Here is a 22,212-nt window from a genome sequence, read left to right as displayed (position 1 = left end):
GACCAGAGTAAGATTTAGGCTCTCTTCCGTATCAATTTTTAAAAATTGCTTAGTATTTTAATTTAATTAAAATGTGATTGAAGTTTTTTTGACTATGAAAAATTATTTTTTTATAATATTTAGTGAACTCAATTAAATAAATTAAAATTTTAATATTTATAAAAATTAAATTAAATTAATTTTAAATATAAAATAATTTAAGTCAAATTGATTTGATTTGATTTAATTTAATTAGTTAAAATTTTTAATCAACTTTTTATTTTTTATATTTTAATTTTAATATTTTAAAATTTAATTAAAATTGTGTTTTTTTTAAAAAAAATTTTACATTTGATTTATTGAAACTCAACCACCATTTGTAATTTTGTGAAAATAGCTATAAAAATATTTTTTAATAAAATAATTTATTTTTTATTATTTAATTTATCATATTAAAAAATTAATTAACATTAGTAAATTTATATATATATAATTTAGTGGTATTAGTAAAATTTTTAAATTTTATAACTTTTACAAAGGCTGCTTTTTTTTTCTTTTTCTTCTTTTTTTCCCAAATAAAAGGGATATGATTGGGCAAGAGGTAAAAAAAACTCCAAAATTAAGTTTAAAAAAAATTACAAGGACCTCCATCAGTTTGATAAAATTTATATAATAATTTTTTATTAAATTTTTAATAATAAATTAATTTCTCACTTATAATTTTTTAAATAAAATACTCTTTCCATTAATAAAAGATATAAATTTTTATTAATTAACCATTAAGTAAAGGTTCTATGTTTTTTAATGACTAAAATATTCTTTTAGATGGCTAATTTTTTAATTAACTAAAAAATATTGAGCACTTAAAAGGATATTAATTATTAAAAAATATAAAATTTTTAGTTAATGTTCAATTAATAATAATTTTTTTTGTTAAGAAAAATATTATTTTATTAAATAAAAATTAAATTTAAAAATTAATTTATTATTACAAATTTAATAAAAAAAACTATTTTTTAGATTTTATTAAACCTGAAGAAGTGCCATGTAAATTATATAAAAAAAAAACTCCAAAATTAAGGGACTTACGTTATGCGATGGCATTAGCTGACTCAGATTTCCTTGATGATTGGGAAATAAAGAGAATCAAAACAATGAGGTGGTTGTGACAAGACCCCCCTGTCTGCCACGTGTAAACACTGTTGGACTTACATGTTTTCTAGGGAGAACCCCAAAATCAATGCTAACTGCTGCCATCACCTTTCTTCAGACTTTTTTTTTGTTCAAATAAATTATTTTATAAAAATTCAAAGAAATTAACTGGATTAAAAAATTAATTAATTTACCTTATAATAAAAAAAATTTTAACTTTTCATAGTGTAAAGAAAATAATCAGTTAATAAATAAAATTTTAATATTTTTTTAAAATTTTTTAATTAAATTATCCGACCAAACAAGGTCTTATTTTGCCATGTCAGCTCATTCTTATCTTTATTCTCATTATTTTTCCTGGCTTTGTTCTTTCTATAGATAAACCATTCAATAGAAAAAGTTAGACATTTTTCCTTTTTCTTTAAATAAAATTAATTCTGATTAAAATTCAAATTAATATTTCTTATTGTTAAAAATTTACAGTTTAAGCTATACTGATTTTTTTTTTCAGATCTTCTTTTCTTTGTAATATTTTAGTTTTTTAAATATTTATAATAATTTAACTCTTTAAATTTATAAATAATAAAATAATTATTTTATTAATAAAATGAAAATTAATATATATCTATAGAATAGAAATTAAATAGGAGTATAATAATTATTTTATATATTACTATAATATAAAAGAAAAAGTAAATAATAATTTTGAAAGAATGTTTTTTTTTTCCTTGCAGCAGTAGTTTGCTCCTTAAGCTATTATGCGTGCAGCGTGCTGCCATCCTCTGTTTCCTCTGAGCGAAAACTCATAGAAGTGGATTTAGTTCTGTGTCACCTCTAAACGAGGGTTTTGTAGATAAATAATTTCTATTTTCAGGGAGATTTATAATTTAATATTTGAATATTATTATTATTAGTAAGTCAATTTTTATATTTTCAAAAATTTATTAAAAAGCCTTTAACTTTTCTCTCCAATGACGAAATAATTTTTTTATCATCTTTTTCGTTAAAAATAGATGAAGGATGAAAGAGAAAATTTTTAAAATCCAATTTTACCCTCAAATAAAATCTATTATTTAGTCTTTGGATATTGTTGTTATTAACAAGTCAGTCCTTATATTTTCAAAGATTTATTAAAATATTTTTATCATTTTTCATATATATTAAAACATCCTCCTCTTCCTCAAGAAGATGATAATGATGAAGGAGAATAATAAGAAAAAAAAAAAAAAAAAAAGAAGTAAGAAGAAAAAGAGGAAGAAAGAGAAGAAGATGATGAGATGAAGAAGAAAATTTTCATTCTCTTCTTCCTTGAAGAAGAAGAATAAAAAGAAATATCAAATAAGAATCACAGAAGAAGAAGCTAAAGAAGAACCAAAGAAGAAGAAGCTAAAGAAGAACCAAAGAAGAAGAGGAGGAAAAATCAATGAAGAAGAAGAGAAAGAATCAATGAAGAAAAAATAGGAGAAAAAGGAGATAATTTGGTATTTTGTTATATTTATAACGGTAGAAATAGACAGAATGATTATTTTATTGACAAAGAGAAAAAATAATGACGTTTTAATAGATTTTTGACGTTTTAATAGATTTCTGAAAATGTAAAGACTGACTTGTTAATAATAGTAATATTTGGAGACTAAATTATAAATTTTCCTTATTTTTATTAGTTCTTAGCATATCGATGCTTAGTGTAAAATTGATTTTATAGACCAATCTCATATTTTTTTTATTATTTGTTTATGTTATTTTGCATGAAGGTGAGTTCTATGGCCGAATCTAGAGCTTTCTTCATCGGCATGCACCAAAAGGGAGTTGCACTATTTCAGACGACTTTCTGCCCTTCTCACACTTTCTTTGCATATTGAGTTTTAATTCGTAACAAGTCTATTTTAGCTTAAAGAAGGATTTGCATGTGACTGATGTATTTAAGAATTTTTTGATTTTTTCTCTTGCTAAACGGTTGAACCTTGAGGTCAGACGGTGCCAACAAACTCTCTCTTTATTTCCTTCCTTAACTCAAGTGAATGTTCTCTCCCGGATTCTGCCTTAGTCTTCGTGGACTTGGATTTAGTCTTGGATTTTTTGAACTTTGTTGTTTGCTAGAGGTGAAACTTTTTTAATATTTATATCTTTTCCGGAAAAAAAAAAAAAGGGATATCAGCAAAAGAGGCACAGGAAAACTCCAAAATTAAGGGCTTTATTCAATAGCAGTAGCTGACTGAGATTTCCTTCATGATTTGGGAAATAAAGAGAACCACAACAATGAGGTGGTTGTGACAAGACCCCTGTCTGCCACGTGTACACAATGTTGAGCTTAAAGTTTACTAATGGAGAATCCCAAAATCTCAATGCTTAGTGCTAACACCATAATTTTCTTATTTGTTAAAAATTTACAGTTTAGGCCATGCTAATTTTTTTATATTCATTTATAATTTAATCTCTTGCGTATTGTCATTATTAATAAATCAACTTCTATATTTTCAAAAATTTATTAAAATAATTTTATATTTTCTCGCCGTCAATAAAATAATCATTTCATATATTTCTGTAGTTAAAAATATAGCAAAAGATCAAATTATTATCCTTTCTTTTTCTTCTCATTTTTCATCGATTTTTTCTATTTTTTTTTTATTTTTCTTTTTCTTTTTCTTTTTCTTTGATTTTTTTTTTCAATTTTTTTTTTATTTTTCTTCTTTAAAAAACAAGGAGAAGACATATTCTTTTTCTTCTTCTTTTTTTTTTTCCTTCTTTTTTTGAGGAGGAGAAAAAGAAAGGACTATTTCGTTGATCGAAAGAAATGACAATGATATTTTAATAGATATGAAAATGATAAAAATATTTTAATAGATTTTTGAAAATATAAGAATTGACTTGTTAATAATAACAATATTCAATGAGTAAATAAAGGGTTTTATTTGAGAGCAAAATTGGATTTTAAAAATTTTATCTCTCATTCTTTATTTATTTTTAACGTAAAAGAGAACAGAAAAACTATTTCGTTAACGGAGAGAAAAGATAATGATATTTTAATAGGTTTCTAAAAATATAGAAATTGACTTGTTAATAATTTTTTAATTCTCTTAAATAGTAAATTTCTCTTAAATATTTATGATTTTTTAATTCCTTAAATTCATAAATTTAATAAAATAATTATTTATTAATAAAATGAGAACTTAAAAACAAATATATGGGAAAGAAAAGCAAGAGAAAAAAATTAAGGGCAAGATGAATATGGGTAATGGGATTTGGATTGGAACTTTGAAACTACAAGGGTCAATTCATTCGCCCATTGATAAGGAAGACCAACAACTTGCACTTGCACTTGCACTTGACATTATCACCACTTCACCACCATTAATTGATTGATTATTGATTATGGATTATGGAGGAGAGAAAAGGGGAATAGGATATCGAAAGGGTGCATGTTTTTTTTTTTTTTTATGTATGATTATTGTTCTCTTTTATTATCATCCAGTCTGATGACTGTTGGGCCACTGGTATCCGGATCATAATCAAATCCTTATAGAAGAGTCGAGTCTAAGACCTATCAAGACCATTATGCCCGTTGGCCCATGAGCGCACCGACCTATGGTCATGATTCGAAATGTTGAAACCCGGCTTACTCGATTAGACAGAATCGGGCCTATGTAGATCACTACAAAAATCTGTCGGAATAGTAACGGATATTAGTAACGGATTTAAATCCGTTACAAATTTGTAACGGATTAGTAACGGATTTTATATTCCGTTATTAATTTTTATTATTTAGTAACGGATTAACAATCTGTTACTAAATCTGTTACTTAATAAAATTATTTATAAATTTAATAACGGATTTTGAGATTCGTTATAAATCCGTTACTAAATTAGCTAAAAATTAGTAACGGATTTCAATCAGTTAATAAATTTGTTACTAAATTGGTTATTAAATAAATAAATTAAATAAATAAAATAGTAACGGATTTAATAACGGAATGCAATATATTATATAATTAGTAACGGATTTAGTAACGGATTTAATTCGTTACTATTTTTTTAATAAAAAAAATTGATTTTTTATTTTTTTAAATTCTAAATTTTCTTTTTAAGTTTAGTATCGGATTTAGTCCGTTACTAAATCCGTTACTAATCTAAAAATTAATAACGGATTAAGAAATCCGTTACTAAAATTTGGAGAATAATACCGCATTTTTATTTTAGTTCGCCCGCGTTTTTTTTTTTAAAAATTAGTAACAGATTAAATCCGTTACTAATTCGCGTATTTATACACTCACCCATTTTATCTCCCTCCACTTCATTCATTTTCTTTCTCACCATTTTATTTCCCTTCATTTCATTCATTTTCTTTCTCCTCTTCTCTCCTCATTTCTTCATTTCTCCCTTATCTTTTTTTTTTCTTAATTATTAACTCCAATTTTTTTTCATTTTCTTTCATTTCCTTCAATTTTCTCTTCAATTTTCTTTCATTTCCTTCAATTTTCTCTTTAATTTTCTTTCATTATTGATCTTTCTTTTATCACTTGATTTTTGTTTTATTTTCTCTCATATTTTTTTCTTTCATTTTCTTATTTTTCTTTTATTTTCTTTCATTTTCTCTTCCACTTTCTATCATTTTCCCTTCCTTTTTCTTTCATTATTCATTCATTTACTTTCTTTTCTCTCATATATATACTCTAACCTTTTTTTTTACATTCTTTTGTATATCTTCATTTTCTCTTTATTTTTCTTCATTTTTTCTTCATCTTTCTCTCATTTTCTTTCTTTTTTCTATTTTTTCTTCCTTTTTTCTCATTTCCTTTAATTTTCCCTTTTTTCTTATTTGCTCTTCATTTTTATCATTATTTTCTTTTATTTTCTTTCTTTTGTTATTTTCTCTTTTATATCTCATTTTTTCTATTCTCTCACTTTTTTTCTTTTTTTTTAAATTTTCTCATGTAATTTTATAATAATTTTCTCATAAAATTAATAAAATTTAAAATATTAAAGTTAATATTTAATATAAAATACAATGAAAAAATTAATAATTTACCATAATTAAATTATTATCTAATGTAAAATATAATGAAATAAATTAATTCCATTTAAAAAAAATGAAATAAATTAATAATTTAATATAATTTTTAAAATTAACAATAGATTTAATAACATAATATAAATTTAAAATATTTTTTTTCATTTTTTATTTTATCAAATTAGTAACGGATTTCTATCCGTTACTAAATTTAGTAACGGATTTTATTTATATATTTTTAATTTTTATTAAATTAGTAACGGATTGCTAATCGGTTACTATTGCATTAGCAACGAGGTTCATAGTAACGGATGTAAATCCGTTACTAATCCGTTACTAAACTGGTTAGTAACGGATTTTTTATTGATTAGTAACGGAAAAATCCGTTACTAATCCGGAAAAATCTTGTAGTGGATAAAGGAAGGAATTAAATAGCTATCTGACGACAAAAAAAAAAAAAGATGAACTATAGGGACGTGTAGTGGGAAAGCAAAAGAGAGGAGAAATATATGGAGGAAAGGGGAGGAAGCAATAACTAAGTTTTACTCACATACTCAAAAATCCTATTTTTTTTGGATCTCACAACATGACTGTCTTTTTTGTTCATAGGACGTGGAAGAGAAAAGGAGAATAGGAAAGCCAAAGATCAGATATTTGAGTTTTTTTTATGTATGATTATTGTGTTGGTCTTGTTCGTTATCACTCTGTCCTTTTTGTTCATTGGATATCATCCTTACTTTCTTGAGTGGTTTTAATTCGCTTTTCTCTGCTGATATATTTTTTTTTCCTCACCATGACCAGCATTTTGGGGTGGGTTGTTTTTTGTTTTCCTATTCCTTATGTCTTTTCAAGTCTGTAGTGTTTTAATGGCGATGATCTTTATTCCGAGACCTGGTTAGAGAGTGTATTGAGGGAGTATTCTATGGTGTTTGGAGAGGGCTATTATTTATTGAACCGAACGAATCGAAAACTGAAATTTTGATATTTATGAAAATCAAATCGAAATGATTTTTGACAGAAATCAAACTGAATTGAACCGGTTTAATTCGATTCAATTCAGTTCAGTTTGATCAGTTTGAATTTTTAATAAATTTATTTATTTTTTACACTTTACTTTTAGTATTTTAAAATTTAATTGAAATATTTTAACCTTAATATAATCTAATCTCTCTATATTATTGAAAATAATATACTATTATCACTAATCGGTTCGGTTCGATTTTTTTTTTATTTTTTCTAATTAATACAAATCAAATTAAAACAACTGAAATTTTTTAAATTAAAAATCAAACTGAACCGAAATAAATAAAAAATTGAATTGAATTTTCAAATTAATTTGATACGATCAGTTTTTCGATTTGAAATGAATACTACTCATTCTAAGTCCAGCAAAAAAATATTTTCTTTTTTTTTTATTTTTAGTGCATGCATGCATGATATTTTTTTATAATTAAAATATTAATTTAATTCAGTTCGATTTATTTGAAATATTGATTTTATGCTCATTTCATGTAGTTTGTTTAATGAAACTTAATTTCTCCTTATTTTTATGATTTCTATTGAAATTAATAACTAGAGATTTAGATCAAATATAGGAATATTAGCTATTTGGTTTGGCAGAATTTTTTAATTAAAATCGAATCATATAAATCGAATTAAAATTATTAAAATCTAAAATTGAAAAGAATTGTCTTTATCTCAAAATCGAATCAAATTTTTGAAACACATTAATTTATTCTTAATAATGTATAAAAAATAGGATCAAATCAAAATTTTGAAACATATTAATTTATTCTTAATAACATATAAAAAATAGGATCTCAAGATTGTGGCATGTGTACACGTGAATCGAAAACTTTTCATCTGATCGGACCGGACATTAAGAAATCCAACCTATTGAATATAAAAAATCAGATCAGCAATATTCCTGAATTTATCCAAGTCCAGAACAGATAGACCGATCGACCTTCTTAAAAACTTGTACTACAATAAGATTTTGAATACCGACGTTGCCTATTCTAGTAATTAGAAGGAACTCATTTTTATGTAGGTAAGATGAGTTCGGCATAACTTGATGAAGTCAGGGTAAAGATGTCGATCTTCTATGAGCTGATAGCTTCCTTAATTTAGTATAAGAATCATAAGCGCACATGTAGAGAGTACAAACTGGCTAGTTCCATAATTATTATCCTATAACCCATTCACAAAAGTATCATTGTCCCATCAGAACGGGACATGGCATCATATGTATCAATTTTATTTAAAGATATTTATGCACCGAATTAACTTCAAAAAAGGATCGCTCCTTTTCAGAAGGAGGACCTATCTCTATCTGGCAATCATATAAAGAGAATCCAGAACCATCATTCTCTTCTCTTCTTTTCTCTTCTCTGTTTTACTTTCCTTAATTCCATGAAGTTTCCAAATCTGACTTGAGTGTCGAAGGGTCTCCACGGGAACCTTTTCGGTAGTCTCTTGACTGTCTTTTTTATCTTACAGGTCTCATTCCGTAAAGTCAAGTATAGAGAGATTTAACGGATCGATCACAGAACGATAATCAACATAACGAATCAGACTTTTATTTAGGTGTCCTCGACGTCTTGCCGAATCTCACCATTATCAATTATGTTTTAAATTTAAATCAAATAATAGTGGCTCTTAATTTTGATGGGATAGATTTACAATCTCGGTTCACTGGTGAAAGCGATTTGAATGTTATTTGCCTTTGTAAGTCGATGGAGGCATGTTGCAATCAGAGCGTTCCGTTTGTATGTGCAGCAAGTTTGAGCATCAATGTGTGGGGATGGGTTGTGAGGTCATTAAGGCATATTTAACTTTTTTTTTTTCTTTTAAATGAGAATTAAGGATTAGAGAATTAAAATATAATATCTCTCAAATTTACTCAGATGCACTTATTACTAGAATAAATCTGTGAGTGCAAGGCTTATTTAACTTAAATTTAAAATTATAAGTTTATTTTATTAACAATTTAAAATAAATTTATTTATATGATAAAAAAATCGAGTGATAAATTAAATGAGAAAAGTGTTATCGATGGCTACAAGTTAATTTTTATTATAAAAAAATTATTATTTAATTTCTATAATATGAAAAAATTCACTAGTTGATTTTTCAAATTTTTAAAAATTTATTAGTTAATCTTCCTATTACTTTTAACCATTAAATATTATAAAAAAATTTAAAATATCTATGATACAAGAAATTAAATAGTAAACTTTTTAAAATTATGAGAGACCAACTTGATGACTGCTGGGCCTCACCACCCCGGTACAAGGTCTAGCTCCGGATAGTGACCCTAATCCAAAGGTCCGGGGGCCCTTCAACAAGCCGGCCTGAGCCACCCAGCCTTGAGGTCGGGCCTCTGACCTTTCACATCAAGTCCGGCCCGAGACGCGACAAGAGAAAGGACAGCTAGTCCAATCACCTCACAGCCCTGTCTACACGCGCGCCGGGGGGAATTACGAACAGGGACGGATGATACTGTAGCTGGGGGCCGTTAGGCATCTTAAAAGGAGAGGAATAAAAGGGAGAGGGTATCTTCTCCTCACCCAAACTTACAAACCCTTTGTAAATTTCTATTTTCTGGACTCAGATTATCACAACTAATAAATTTTTTAAAATTATAAAAATTAAATAGTTAAATATTTAATACTAAAATTAACAAAAAAAATTCATTAATAAATTTTTTAAAATGTTAAAAACGTTTTAATTTATTTTTTAAAATTAAAAAGCTGGTTAACGAGTTTTCTCATAAACCGTCATTTTCCCTCCTTATATTGATATAAGAAAGGACTTTATCGTTGGGATAGTTATGGCTCAAAATGGACCACTCCTCCCTTGTCTTGCTTTTTTTTTTTTTTTTTTTTTTCGCTCTTTGTATCTTTTTATGCTGTTATTGCCATTTGTTTCTTTGATTTTTATATTCAATATATATAATTAATACAACTAAATTTAATATGTCACTTAATATTTTTTTATTTTATAGTGAATTACGCTATAATTTATATAATAATTTAAGTAAATGTTGTGTTTATTGATTAATAAAAAATAAAATGAAAATTAAGCATGTATTAAATAAACGATTTATTGAACATAAAAATCTAATATTTTATGTTAATTCATAATCTAACTTAATTCTTCAATTTTTTATAATAAATATTTTTAATTTTTTTTTTATTTGTAACCAAACTTTTAAAATAACTCAGCATTAAAAATAAAAATCTAAATATTCACATTTAATAACAATTATAAGTAGTACTCACAGATTTAGCCCGGTGGTAAATCTAAGAGATCTCAGGTTCGAATCTCCACTCCCCATTAAAAAAAAACAATTATAAGTAAATCTTAAAATGCATACCCTAATCTTTTATATTTACTGTAAAACCAATTCATATAAAAAAGTTAAATATTTACGCTATTTGGTGATTTAATTTTAATAAATTAATTTAAAATTAAATTTTTTATAAATATTTTATCTTAATTTAAAACTCTATTTGGAAGGTATGCAATTATCCGAAATAATCACTTTTGAATTTTATGACAGATTTGAACTGAAATTAATTTTATTACCGATATCTATGATAGATCTACGATAACTTTTCGAAAAAGAAATTTTGAGATGTACAACTTTAAAAAATGTGATGAAAGCCTTAGAATTGATCAAGTATTGCAGCAATCAGTTGGCAAATCAACGTGTGGATGTTTTCAAATAGGTATAATAATATTTTACGGAAGTCAATAACAAATATAAAACCGTAGCCAATAAAAATAGACATTTCAAGTCTTTCAATATCAGTGATCAAATTATGGTATATTTGCGCAAGGAATGTAGCAAAAAGCAGGAAAAACTTAACTAAAAAAAGATTGGCACATTGCGGATTATTCAGAAAATTAATGACAATGCCTATATGTTTTACCTTCTAAATTAAAAAATTTTCAAGACGTTTAACGTGTCGGATCTATTTCAATATTATTTTGATAATGACAACTTAAAATCGAATTTTTTACAAATGGAAGGAAATGATATGGAACAATTAATCTTGAATTTTATAGCAAATTTAGACAGAACTTAATTTCTGCTGCCAACGTCCAATAGAGGTTTACGATAGCTTTCTAAAAAGAAAAATTTTAATATGTATGACTTTCAAAAGTGTGGCGAGAACCGCAAATTTATCATAAAATTTAAAATTTTTTATTATTTAGAAGCTAATTTTATATTTTAATTATTTTTTAAATTTTTTCATGATTTTTCATATAAAAAGTTTTAATATTATAAATATTTTTTTTCCTTCGAGACACTTTTTCAACTTTTGAAATTTAATAAAAAAATTTTATTTTTAACTTTTTCATTTTTCTTTTTAAGTTTCATCGTATCCAACCGTTATTTGTTAAAACTCTTATTTGTTAAAACTCTTAACAAAATTGAATGAGTTGTATTTTAAAATCCTTTTCATTTTTTAAATTTCATATTACCCAATTAATTGAAATCCTAACAGAATTTAATGAGTTCTATTTCATAACCCTAGTTAGGAGCGAGAGTAAATGAATTTAAATTAAAAATCGAATTAAACTAATTTAATTTGATTTTTTTAATAAATTGATTTGGTTTCAATTTCCATAAATAGATTTAAGTGGTTCCTGTCCCTTTCGTTCCACTCGCAGTAGACGTCTTTCTAAAACCAGAGAGTTCCTCCTTGCTTGAAGGAGACTTGGAGATATGGGGCTTTTATTGAAAATTTAAAGCGTCTTTCCTCACACCAGGGCAGACTTGTATGTTGAGCGAGAGGGAAGGCTAGTCTCACACGCTTCTTCCTTGATCAGATTTAAAGATTGGATGCGTCCTTAAATGATTTGCAGATTTGTAGTCTGCTTCATTGCATTAGATTTGCATATTCGAAGCATCGCAATGGTATATCTAATCAATTTACATCCTGTTGATCATTCTTGGTGATTGATTTGCAGAATTCGAACGACGCGGCCTCCTCCTCCTTCGTCGCACCACTCAATATGTGCTTCACCACCTCCTCCTTCATTCCTAGATCTGTTCGTCTGATTTGACGACTCCTTCCTCGCAGCAGTTTGTTCATTGTGTGGATATGTAGGCGTTTATGGATTTTCATGATTAAAGTTTTAGGTAATAGTTTTATTTTTATTTGTTGTATTAGGTTCATTGTGTGGATATATTGGTGTTTTTTAAATTTAAAATAATTTAATTAGTTAAAAATAAATATCTACAAGTTTATTATTAATAGTCAAATTTAAAAAATTTAAATAAATTTTAACATAATCATGAAAAATTTTAACTTTTTAAAATAAAATATTTTAAATTAAAAAATTTGAATTCTTTTCTATAGAAAATTATTAAAAAAAATCAATTGTTGAAGTTTATTTTTATTTTTGTAGTATATATTTGATGATCGCCGAATTTCATTTACGAGCGATACCGGATTTAAAAGAATAATACTGACTCAAAATTTATGAAACATTCTTTCAGTTGATCGGTTCAATGTATCAAATTTCGGTTCAGATAAGGCTGGATCGATCGTAAGTCCAAAATTAGTGGGAAATGATTCAGTCTGGTGATGTAATATGAAGAAAAGCAGTTGGTCCGATCACTTCGCAGCTTTATCGACGTGGAGTCTGATATGTCCATACGAATCTGAATAATAAAAATAGATGATATTATAACAGAGAGATCGGCCGTTAGACATCACTAAAAAAAGAGATAAATAGAGATAAACATTTTTATTTCCGTTTAAATTTATGCTGGTATTGATATTAGAACATTAATATCTAAACAATAATAATAAATTGTGATTTAATTTCAGAAATTCCATTAAATTTATGATTATTTTAAAATTTAAAATTAAATTAATTAAATTCTTAACATCTCAAAATTTGGAAACACCGTTGATTTATTAAGGATTTTTTATAGGAAAATAAAAAAATTTAAGATGAATTTTCTTTTGAAAAATAATGATTTATCCTATACTTTTTTTTTCCAAATTATGACTTTCCTATGATTTTCTAAAGAATATTTTTCAAAGAAAAAAAATTAACAAAATATTATTTGCAACAAATTTTTTTAAAAAGATTTTCTTTTACGATAAAGAAGGTTTAGATAATAAAAGAAATTTATACAATTTTAAATATGCATGCTTCTTAATGAAAATTTGAAATTATAAATTTTTTCTTTTGATTTTTTCTTCCAATTATTTTTGTTCAAAACACTATTGGAAAGGATTTTATAGTTTTTCTGGATGATATTTATAGTTTGTAATAATTCAAAATCAATAAAAATATTTAAAAAATAAAAATAATATATAGCATAAATTAGCTTCTATATTTTAAAAAATTCATTAAAATATTTTCAAATATTGATGCCCCCATTTTTTTTTATTCATTTAGCTGTTATCATTTTAAAAACGAGAAAAATACTTTTTACATAATATTAGTGATTATAAGAATATTATAATATATTTTTTAATTTATTATTATTTTTTAAAAAATTTAAACCCATTTATTTCTAAAAAATAAATATTTTTCATATTTTTTAATATTTAAAACATTCAAAAAAATTTAATCAACAAACAAATTTTCTTTATAAAAAAATCATTTTATGAAAAATTCTTTTCTTTTTTTTTTTATTTTTCACACTTCAGACTTCTTATTAATATCTTGATATATAAATTTGTTAATAAATTTTATTTTTTAAATTAAAATTAAATGATAAAAAATATTTTTTATGAAATTATGAAAAATATTTTCTAAATATATTTTTTTTTCTATAAGAGTGGAGTCTTAATTAAATTTTTTAATTATAATAATAATAAATTAAAAATGTTTAATTTTATTGTATAAAATTTTATATTTTTTTAAATATAAATATGAATTAATGAAATTATTTGAATTTTTTATGTAATAGATTAAAAAATATAGGAATAATTTTTTTTTATTTTTTAATTGTATTAGTTTAAATAAAGAATAATAACTAAATCAAAAGGAAGGAATTTAACTGATTGTATTGAGTCAATTTGAGCCCAAAAATTTCAGCCCACTCACTTTGAAAACTCAATCAAGCGCCAATACTTGGAAGTTATCTTGATGAGTGGCTAGATTCTTCTTCTTCTTCTTCCCTCCATCGCTACCAAATCAATCATCGTTCCTTGCGATGTTCCATTGCTTCAAATGAATTTTGATTAATCAATACATATATATAACCAAATCTTCGCTCTTCATGAATTCGGTTTCAGAGAATGTGCTCTGGTCTGAAACTTTTAAGGTAAGCTATTGTGTTTCGTATCTCTCTTCCATTTTCTATCCCTATCTTACTTTCCAGGAAAATATTTTTTTTCTTAATTTTTAAGTTTTTTATTGTTATTATTGTTGAAATTAAAATGCAAAACTTGATTGGTAGAAATTTGGGGTTTGAGTTATGGCGGTGCTTGGAACTTTTTTTTATCATACTTACAATTTTTTTTGAAGGAATTTGGGCTTTCCTTGAAGGAAATGAATAAAAAAGTTGCACCAGGGATTGAATCACTTGTACATCTCAATGTAAGTATCAATTAAGTTTTAGATGCATGTTAATGATGCTTTGAGCTTAGGAAACCAAACAATCCCAAACAAACTTTGAATTGCTATGCCATAATGACTTCTAGATCACATGATTAATAGCAATCGCATGATCATTTTCTGAGATAAGTTGATGACACATAAAGAAGTTATGAGAGGTATAAGCAGCTTGGGCAGCTAAATATTGAAGCATAAAACTAGATGGGTAGTGCAGAATGATAATGGGTATAAAATTGGATTATTTATGACTGAGATGGGTAAGTGTAGACACAGTTCTTGGAACAGCTTATGGAGTAGCTGAACACACATTATTCTGGTGTTTATGAGTTGTAACAGACATCAACTTCAGAATTGTGCTTTAAAGATTTGCTTTGATGAAGAATAATTTGTACCGAGATTTGATTATTATTTAAGTTTTCGTAGGCTGAGGGATAATCTTTAAGCAACTTCTTATCCTGTCATGTTAATGCATTTCTTTTTTGAAATTAACATACACTTGGGCATAGAAGGATTATGCTGTGATGTAATTGGTAATTTTAATATCCTACCTTTAATAGATCGCATGCATTAAATGGTCCTCACTCCTCGAGCTTTTATAGTATTAAATTTATTGATTTTCATGCTTAGCTGTGACTTGAATTCCATTCCTACATAACGAATGATGTCACTTTTATTGCATGCTTCTGGATTGAATATATATACACTTCTATACTTGTTGAGCTGCTGAAATGATTTTTAGCATTGTCACTTTTATTTATCATTGAACTTTTTACCTGTAGATTATTAGAATACATATATATCTACCTGATATCTGCAGCTCTTGTACTGAGGTAACTTCAGCAGACTCCTTTATTTATTTCCTTCACGTTTGAGTATGTTAAGTTTGTCTCTAACCCATCTCAAGCTATTTCCTTTGAGGCAATTGTCTAGGGCTTAGGGTCATATTGTAAATATATAAATAAAGCTCAAAGCAAGGATATGAGATTTTTTTATTATACAACTTTAAGAAATGGATGACAGATTTGACTGTCCACACGAAAGATCTCGTCTTTATCTGTATCTGTGTGTATCAAACTTCTAATGACATCTTTTGAATAAGCCCATGTTTGGGCCCTCCACCCACTTCCTACATGCTTTACATTACCATAACCCTCTTTGATGTCCCATGCATCATTTGCTTGTATCATGCCTTCTTATGGGCTTTTTTCTGGTGCTTTGTGCATCATTCTTTCTAAAGGCTATACTTAATGTTCATGTTCACTCTATAGCTCCAAACTTTAAGCTTTATACATATGCTGATGTGCATGCGCATTCACGTGCACACTGAATCCTAGCCTCCATATTTGGCAATACATACTGAGTTAGTAGTCTACATCTGATGTAGGCAAATCCATACATGAACTGTGTTGCATAGGGACCTTGGCTCATTTGTCTTAAAAACTGAAGAACATTTATGTGTTCGGTTCACATTGTATTTTAATCTTGAAACACAATTAAGCGTGCAGAACAGAAAAATTAGTTGGGAACAGAACAGGTCGGTTAGATGTCTGTATCACATTATACAAGCTCTAAAATTGCATATAATATGTCATTTATAGGGTATTATTGGAGGCTATACCGTTTGTTTAAGCTATGTTTCCATGCACATATAGTTTCATCACCACCCCATAGCATTTTCTGTTTGCCGCAATCAAAGTAGATCTTCAAAAGTTGTGCTTACTTTAAGCAAAATTAATATAATAATCTGAATGGGCCTCATTTTGTTTTGTCTTAATTCTGTCACTAATGCTGCAAAAATAGAATGCACTTGCATGTCTTTCTATGTTGATCATGTGATTAGACAGAGTGCATACCTTATTATCATCAACCTCCTAATAATTTGAGTTTTGCTAATAAAAAGTGCCATATTAGGAGGATCTAGTTTCCGTACATCTCCTGTTTGGAACTTTCAGATTTCTAAATCAACAATCATCCTGTTCATCCATTTCATGTAGATAATTAATTACAGGTTCCAGCATAAATCCTATAGATTTCAAAATTCTTCTTCCCAGCTATTCATCTACTGTATTTCCCTGCATGTTATGAACTGATAACCAAATAGACTGCTTAACCCTTCATCTTTTTTAAGCTTCGGGCAAGTTGTAGGAAATGAAAAACTCCTTGTATTTCTGTGTATATTGCAAGGTTGGATGGCTATGTTAATCCCGTACATGAAACTTTATATATGTTTTGTTTGGGGTGGAGGGGGGGGGGGTCAAAAGTAGAGATTCTCTGTCCTTGCGCACAACACATAGGCAGGAGGAAATTAATGTGTAACCTATTCTTGCTGCTTGTCCAAAGTCAAAAGATTAAAAGATGTAGTCCACATGGGTTGATAATGTTTTTGCTTCTCCGTCAATTTAGTGGAAAAATCACTAATCATGCCACAATCTAAGCAAGACAATCCAATGGTAGACTTCTAATATTCTTGCAATCCAGCCCCAAAAATAAAAAAGCAGAGAGAAGAGAAAGACAAAGAAACATTACATACTGTACATACAAAGAAACAGCACGGAAAGCAGATAGCCATAGAAAGAAATTGCAAAATCTAGGACATCAATGTTCTTCTCACAGCTTCTAATGGTAACAACAAAGAACACATCAACAAGGGGAAAATGTACAGTCTAGAGGGTGCCATTGGAAATTGGTGCTCCCCTTTTGATGCTATCCATGTTTGTTGTCTCATACACAGGCAGACCACTTGAATAGATACCCAAGTCATAGTTTTGCAATTCAAACAAATCAGAACTTGAATCGCTCTCAGCTCCATCATCTACCTCATCGAACTTTCTAAATATCTTATCCTCTGGTTGATACTGATCAACCCATATCCTATCTTTCTCTAAATATCGATGACCAAGGCTCTTGGGTTTCTCAGCAAAAGTGTCACTGCATTTAAATTTCTCATCCAACCACGATAAGTCTGTGTTCCTTTTATCATCCAATACCTCATTCTGGAGGACTGTGGATTTCACATTTCCATTGTGCTTTGACAAGGAAAGTACTTGTTTGTGATCTGAATAGCTTCTAAAGTCCTTGTAGCTCTTTATTGGAGTGTGTGCATAAGGAGGGGGTGTTCTAAAACCAGAACTCGAAGAAGAATACAAAGATTTTGTGTCAGCAGTGCTTGAGGTTCGAAAATGACTAATGCTGCTCCTCCTTTTCCTTCTTCCACCGGGGCTTTCATCCTCATCTTTCATTGATTGTGTGGCAGACTTTGATTTCTTCTTTTTAGAACTTGTTTGATTGAAGAGAGAATTCAAGAAGCTAGCTAATCTACCACCTGGAGATCTTGGTTGCTTGTATTTCTTCTCTTTCAATATTTGTTTTTCCACTGTATGAGACTGCTGAGGTAGTGGATTTCTCATCGGTACGTCTAAGCTCATTCTTCCTCCTCTCCAAGGATATCTATGATCTTCTCTCATGACTCTTTGTGTATAAGTTGCACCACTATAACCCACAGCTTCATTGTATCCTGAGAAATACCTTGATGCTTCGAACACATCAAGCTCATCAGAATCGTTTCTGCGATGAAACGATTTCTTGTAAAGTTTAGATGTTTCTGAGAGTCCTGTAATGGACATGGTTGAAACTTGAAAGTTTATGATATGTGGTGTGAAAGTTCTGTTTGGAAGTTATGCCACAAGTTTGAAAGGTATTTATTGGAAGAGAATTACAAGAGCAAGGATGTAAAAGGTGAGGGGTTAGTGAGAGTGTAGAGGGAAAGGAATGGTTTTGAAATGATTGAGAGTGGTGGGAGGGTTGGGTTTATAATAATCAATGTCATTGTAATGTCTATGATATTATATGATGAAGGGTGTTTATGGAGAGAGACCCACCTTGATGTGAATTTTGTGCTTTATAGTTTTATAGAAGAGGAGTGGGGCACAAGGGAAACATGCTTTTATCCTTCTCACACTGTCAAAACCATAGGTTTTGTTGGGGATGGTGGGGGCAAGGTGCTGTTCTTCCTTGGATTCTAGGATTCTACTCTATTTTAGTGGGATTGGCTTTTGAGTAGATGTTGGCTATGAGGTCATGGGCATGTGTGTAGCATTAGATATAGAGTTGGGTTAAATAGTTTAAACTTATTATTGTTTTCTTGAACTGGAGTTTTAATTCTTTTGAAACTTAGCAGTTATTAAGTAAATAACCTCTAAAGTTTGAATGATCAAAATATTAATAAGTTTGAATTTTATTTTTTTATTAAACAAGTCAATTTTAATATTTTTATTGTTAATATAGTATGAAGTCTAATAATAAAAAAAATTTAACCATTTCAATTTTTATCAAGATAGTCCAATTTTAAGATTTATTTTAATTATAATCAAATAACCAATTTTGATTAATTTAGATAAAAATAAGTCGGCTGATATAAAATTTGGATCATAATCGATAAAATTGAAAATATTTAGTTTTTTTTTTAATTATTAGACTTTTATGGGACATTAATAACCATAAATAAAATAATATCAACAGTACTACTTTTTAATTTTAACCACAAACAATAACTAACAACCAACTTTTAGAATTATGCTAAAATGGATGAAACTAATTATGAGGAAAAAATGAAAGAAAATTGACTTTTTTTTTTAACCATTTGGTCATTCATTTAGAACGCTATAGAGAGTTTGGTAGATCCTACCATTCTTTTGAGAGCTTGCAAGTCACTCTTTAATTATTTTGGAATCTCAGATAAATCAAGTAATTTATTTACTGTAGCATATTTTGACTCATTGACATAAATATGGCCCAATAATATCTAGTTGCCTCTTCTTTTGGATTTTTTAGGTTTGAGTCTTTTGATAGAGCATATCATATCAAGCAAAGGGCAAGGTTGGACAATAATCCATTGGCTCTAAGTTTGAGGTATTGTAAAAAATAATTTCTCTTGCATTAATTATTTTATCTTGATAATCAATAAGGGTGTACAGCTAGTATAGTAAAATTTTAGATTCCAAATAAATTATTTTAATATAAACTGTAAAACATCATAAAATCACAAATATAAATTATGAACCCACTCCAACTAAGTCCAAAAATCAATAATTTTCCTTAGTATTTTGCAGTTCAAGTGCCCTTTTACAATGTCCTTATCATAAACCGTAATTAGTGCTTCTCTATTAAAGGTTAAAGTTTAAAGAAAAGAAAAAAAAAAAAAGTTGACATTAGGAACTAGAATTATAAAAACTGAAGTAGGAAGAAATTTTAAATTGCATATAAAGTTAATGCTAGAGTTTTAGTGATATTAAATCTGACCAGGTTTAATTCATTAATATTGAGATTGTTTTGGAGTTGGAAAAAGTTTCGACTTAAACTTAAACTGAAATCAATAATAATAATAAAAAAAAATTCTGGCCAGGCTTGCTGGATTAATCCAATTCTATGGAGGTTGAGCTCCATGCTTTAGTGCAAGATTTCAGTTGGCGTATAATATTGGTTTTTGCAAGGTTTAGATAGCAATGGATTCAAAAGCCTCTCTAAATTTAGTCTTGAATAATGATGGTAGTAAATTTTCAGCACATTAACTTATCACCTCAATGTGAGAGTCCGTTGAAGAGATCTTGGTAAGTGGTTCTGAGGCCACCAGAATGGAAAAAACTTACGAATTTAGCGGTAGATGCTAAGGTTTGTTTGCCATATTTTCCAGATTCTTTTAGGAGTGACTCATGGGTTGACTCAGTTTAACTGTGTCGAGAATAAAGAGAGATTCATAAATTGCTAAATTGAATTTTTTATTTTATAATGTAAATATAATTTAATAAATGTTGGAAGTTTTTATTTTAAGTTCTTAAAGAATTACTTTTCCTTTTTAGAATGAAGGTGAATATCTCAAATTTTTTCCTTTTTAAAAATAAGATAAATATATTAAAATAATTAGATAAAAATATTCGAATTTAAAATCTCATAAATTTTATATATTTTTATTTACCAATTCAATTAATTTTATTACCTCATTAATTGAATTAATAACATTGATTATATCAGTGACTCATCAAGTGGGTCATTCTATCATATCAAATCCAAGCTGGATTAAATAATATTGAATGAAACAATACATGCAAACTATTAATAAGATAATATTAACTCAAGCCAAAGAAAACCCATTTATTGTAAGCCATAAAAAAAACTAATGAGATGTATCTCTCTAAGCTAACATACATTGAAACATGACAATGATTTGAACCAGACATTGCTGTACAACCACATGTATCAAACACTATTTACTTCATGATCTGTCTCTATCAAGGGTTCTGCATGCACTCGAAGGCCAAAAAAAAAAAGTTGAATTATAAATCTTTATTTTTTTAAGTCCCACCAATAAAGAGAAAAGGAAATATTGCTGTAGGACCTTTTACCAAGTGTAAAGAATTTTGCATACATGTATCTGAATTGTACACAACTTTTCTTCTTTAGAAATAGTTTAAATCCACCACTATACTTTTTATTATAACCAAATAAATTCATTTTAGTTTCTAAACTAAACCATAACTTTATAATTAAAGTCGAACATATTCCAACATATTAAAATATTAAATTTTTTAAGCGATTCTTGATTTTTATTTTAATTAAAAATAGTATGAAGTTATAATATTTGAAAATTACAAAAAATAGTATTTTACCAAAGTTGTAGGTCTACATAACAAAAAAAATTAAAATAATTGATTTTATCTGATAAAAAGTATTGGGACGAATTTGCCCTCATTTCCTTTCTTCTTTTTAGATTAGATTTAGGGTTATAAAATAGATTTAAGTTTGGCTCATTAGTCCATCCCTTGGTGTTGGAAGGGGACAGGTAGAGGTTGAGTACATGCTGGAATCCGTGTGGGGAAGATCACACGTGTGTGCCTATGGGTGAACTAAACAAAAGTGCATTACACATATTGATCAACAACAGTATTAATTTTCAGATATATGAAGCTAGAAGAAGGGCCAAGGGGCAGTAGGCAATCTGGGTTAGATAGATGACGGTGATGATGATGATGATGATGATGACAGTTGCATTATGATCATAAGTTGTCAATTGTAGGCATTGAATGTGTTAGGATCTTAATTGCAAAGTAATTTTGTGTCCCACATTGTAAATATGAGATTTTAATATGGCCCATTGCTGACTTTTGAAGTGTAATTTTGCTAAATTTTTATTAATGGTAACAAAACTGGTCATTGTGCTTGCCTAGCAAGGTAAAATGTTACCATTTTAATTGCAATGTAAGTTGTCTCCTACACTGAAAATACAAGATTTTAACTAATTTAGGACCAAAGCCTATATTATAGTTTTTTAGTGCTGTGTATCTTACTCCATGGATATCCTTTTTCTTATATGTATACTAGTCATTCTATAATTTTTTATTCTAAGTGGCTCTAATACCGGTTAATCCAGCCTAGCTCTCATCAGCTAAATAATTTTTGATTTTTTTATATTATATTTTTTTTAT

At 27.6% G+C, this 22,212-nt stretch overlaps 1 protein-coding gene and 1 long non-coding RNA gene across 5 annotated transcripts; one reads left to right on the top strand and one right to left on the bottom strand.

Annotated features, from left to right (window-relative positions):
• The first annotated feature begins 14,198 nt into the window (after positions 1–14,198).
• On the top strand, positions 14,199–22,212 carry LOC110620276. 4 transcript variants are annotated; one of them, XR_002488788.2, is made up of 5 exons: positions 14,199–14,441; positions 14,645–14,716; positions 15,514–15,564; positions 19,565–19,642; positions 21,570–22,212. It is a non-coding gene; the product is annotated as an uncharacterized LOC110620276 (long non-coding RNA). The 4 variants fall into 4 exon arrangements; XR_002488787.2 differs by having other exon boundaries at positions 21,563–22,212; XR_006350025.1 differs by having other exon boundaries at positions 19,565–22,212.
• On the bottom strand, positions 17,104–18,552 carry LOC110620268 (protein BIG GRAIN 1-like E). Its single transcript, XM_021763941.2, has one exon. It carries the CDS (start codon positions 18,355–18,357, stop codon positions 17,398–17,400), a length of 960 nt encoding a protein of 319 aa, XP_021619633.1. The 5' UTR covers positions 18,358–18,552; the 3' UTR covers positions 17,104–17,397.

This window comes from Manihot esculenta, chromosome 1 (assembly GCF_001659605.2).
Source record: "Manihot esculenta cultivar AM560-2 chromosome 1, M.esculenta_v8, whole genome shotgun sequence".
In the NCBI taxonomy this organism is placed as follows: domain Eukaryota; kingdom Viridiplantae; phylum Streptophyta; class Magnoliopsida; order Malpighiales; family Euphorbiaceae; genus Manihot; species Manihot esculenta.
Note: the sequence above shows the minus strand (reverse complement) of the source record. Positions and strands in the feature narration are given on the sequence as shown.

Bases quoted from the DNA above. Each gene is read 5' to 3' on its own strand.
- LOC110620268 (XM_021763941.2), bottom strand. From the start codon at position 18,357: ATGTCCATTACAGGACTCTCAGAAACATCTAAACTTTACAAGAAATCG.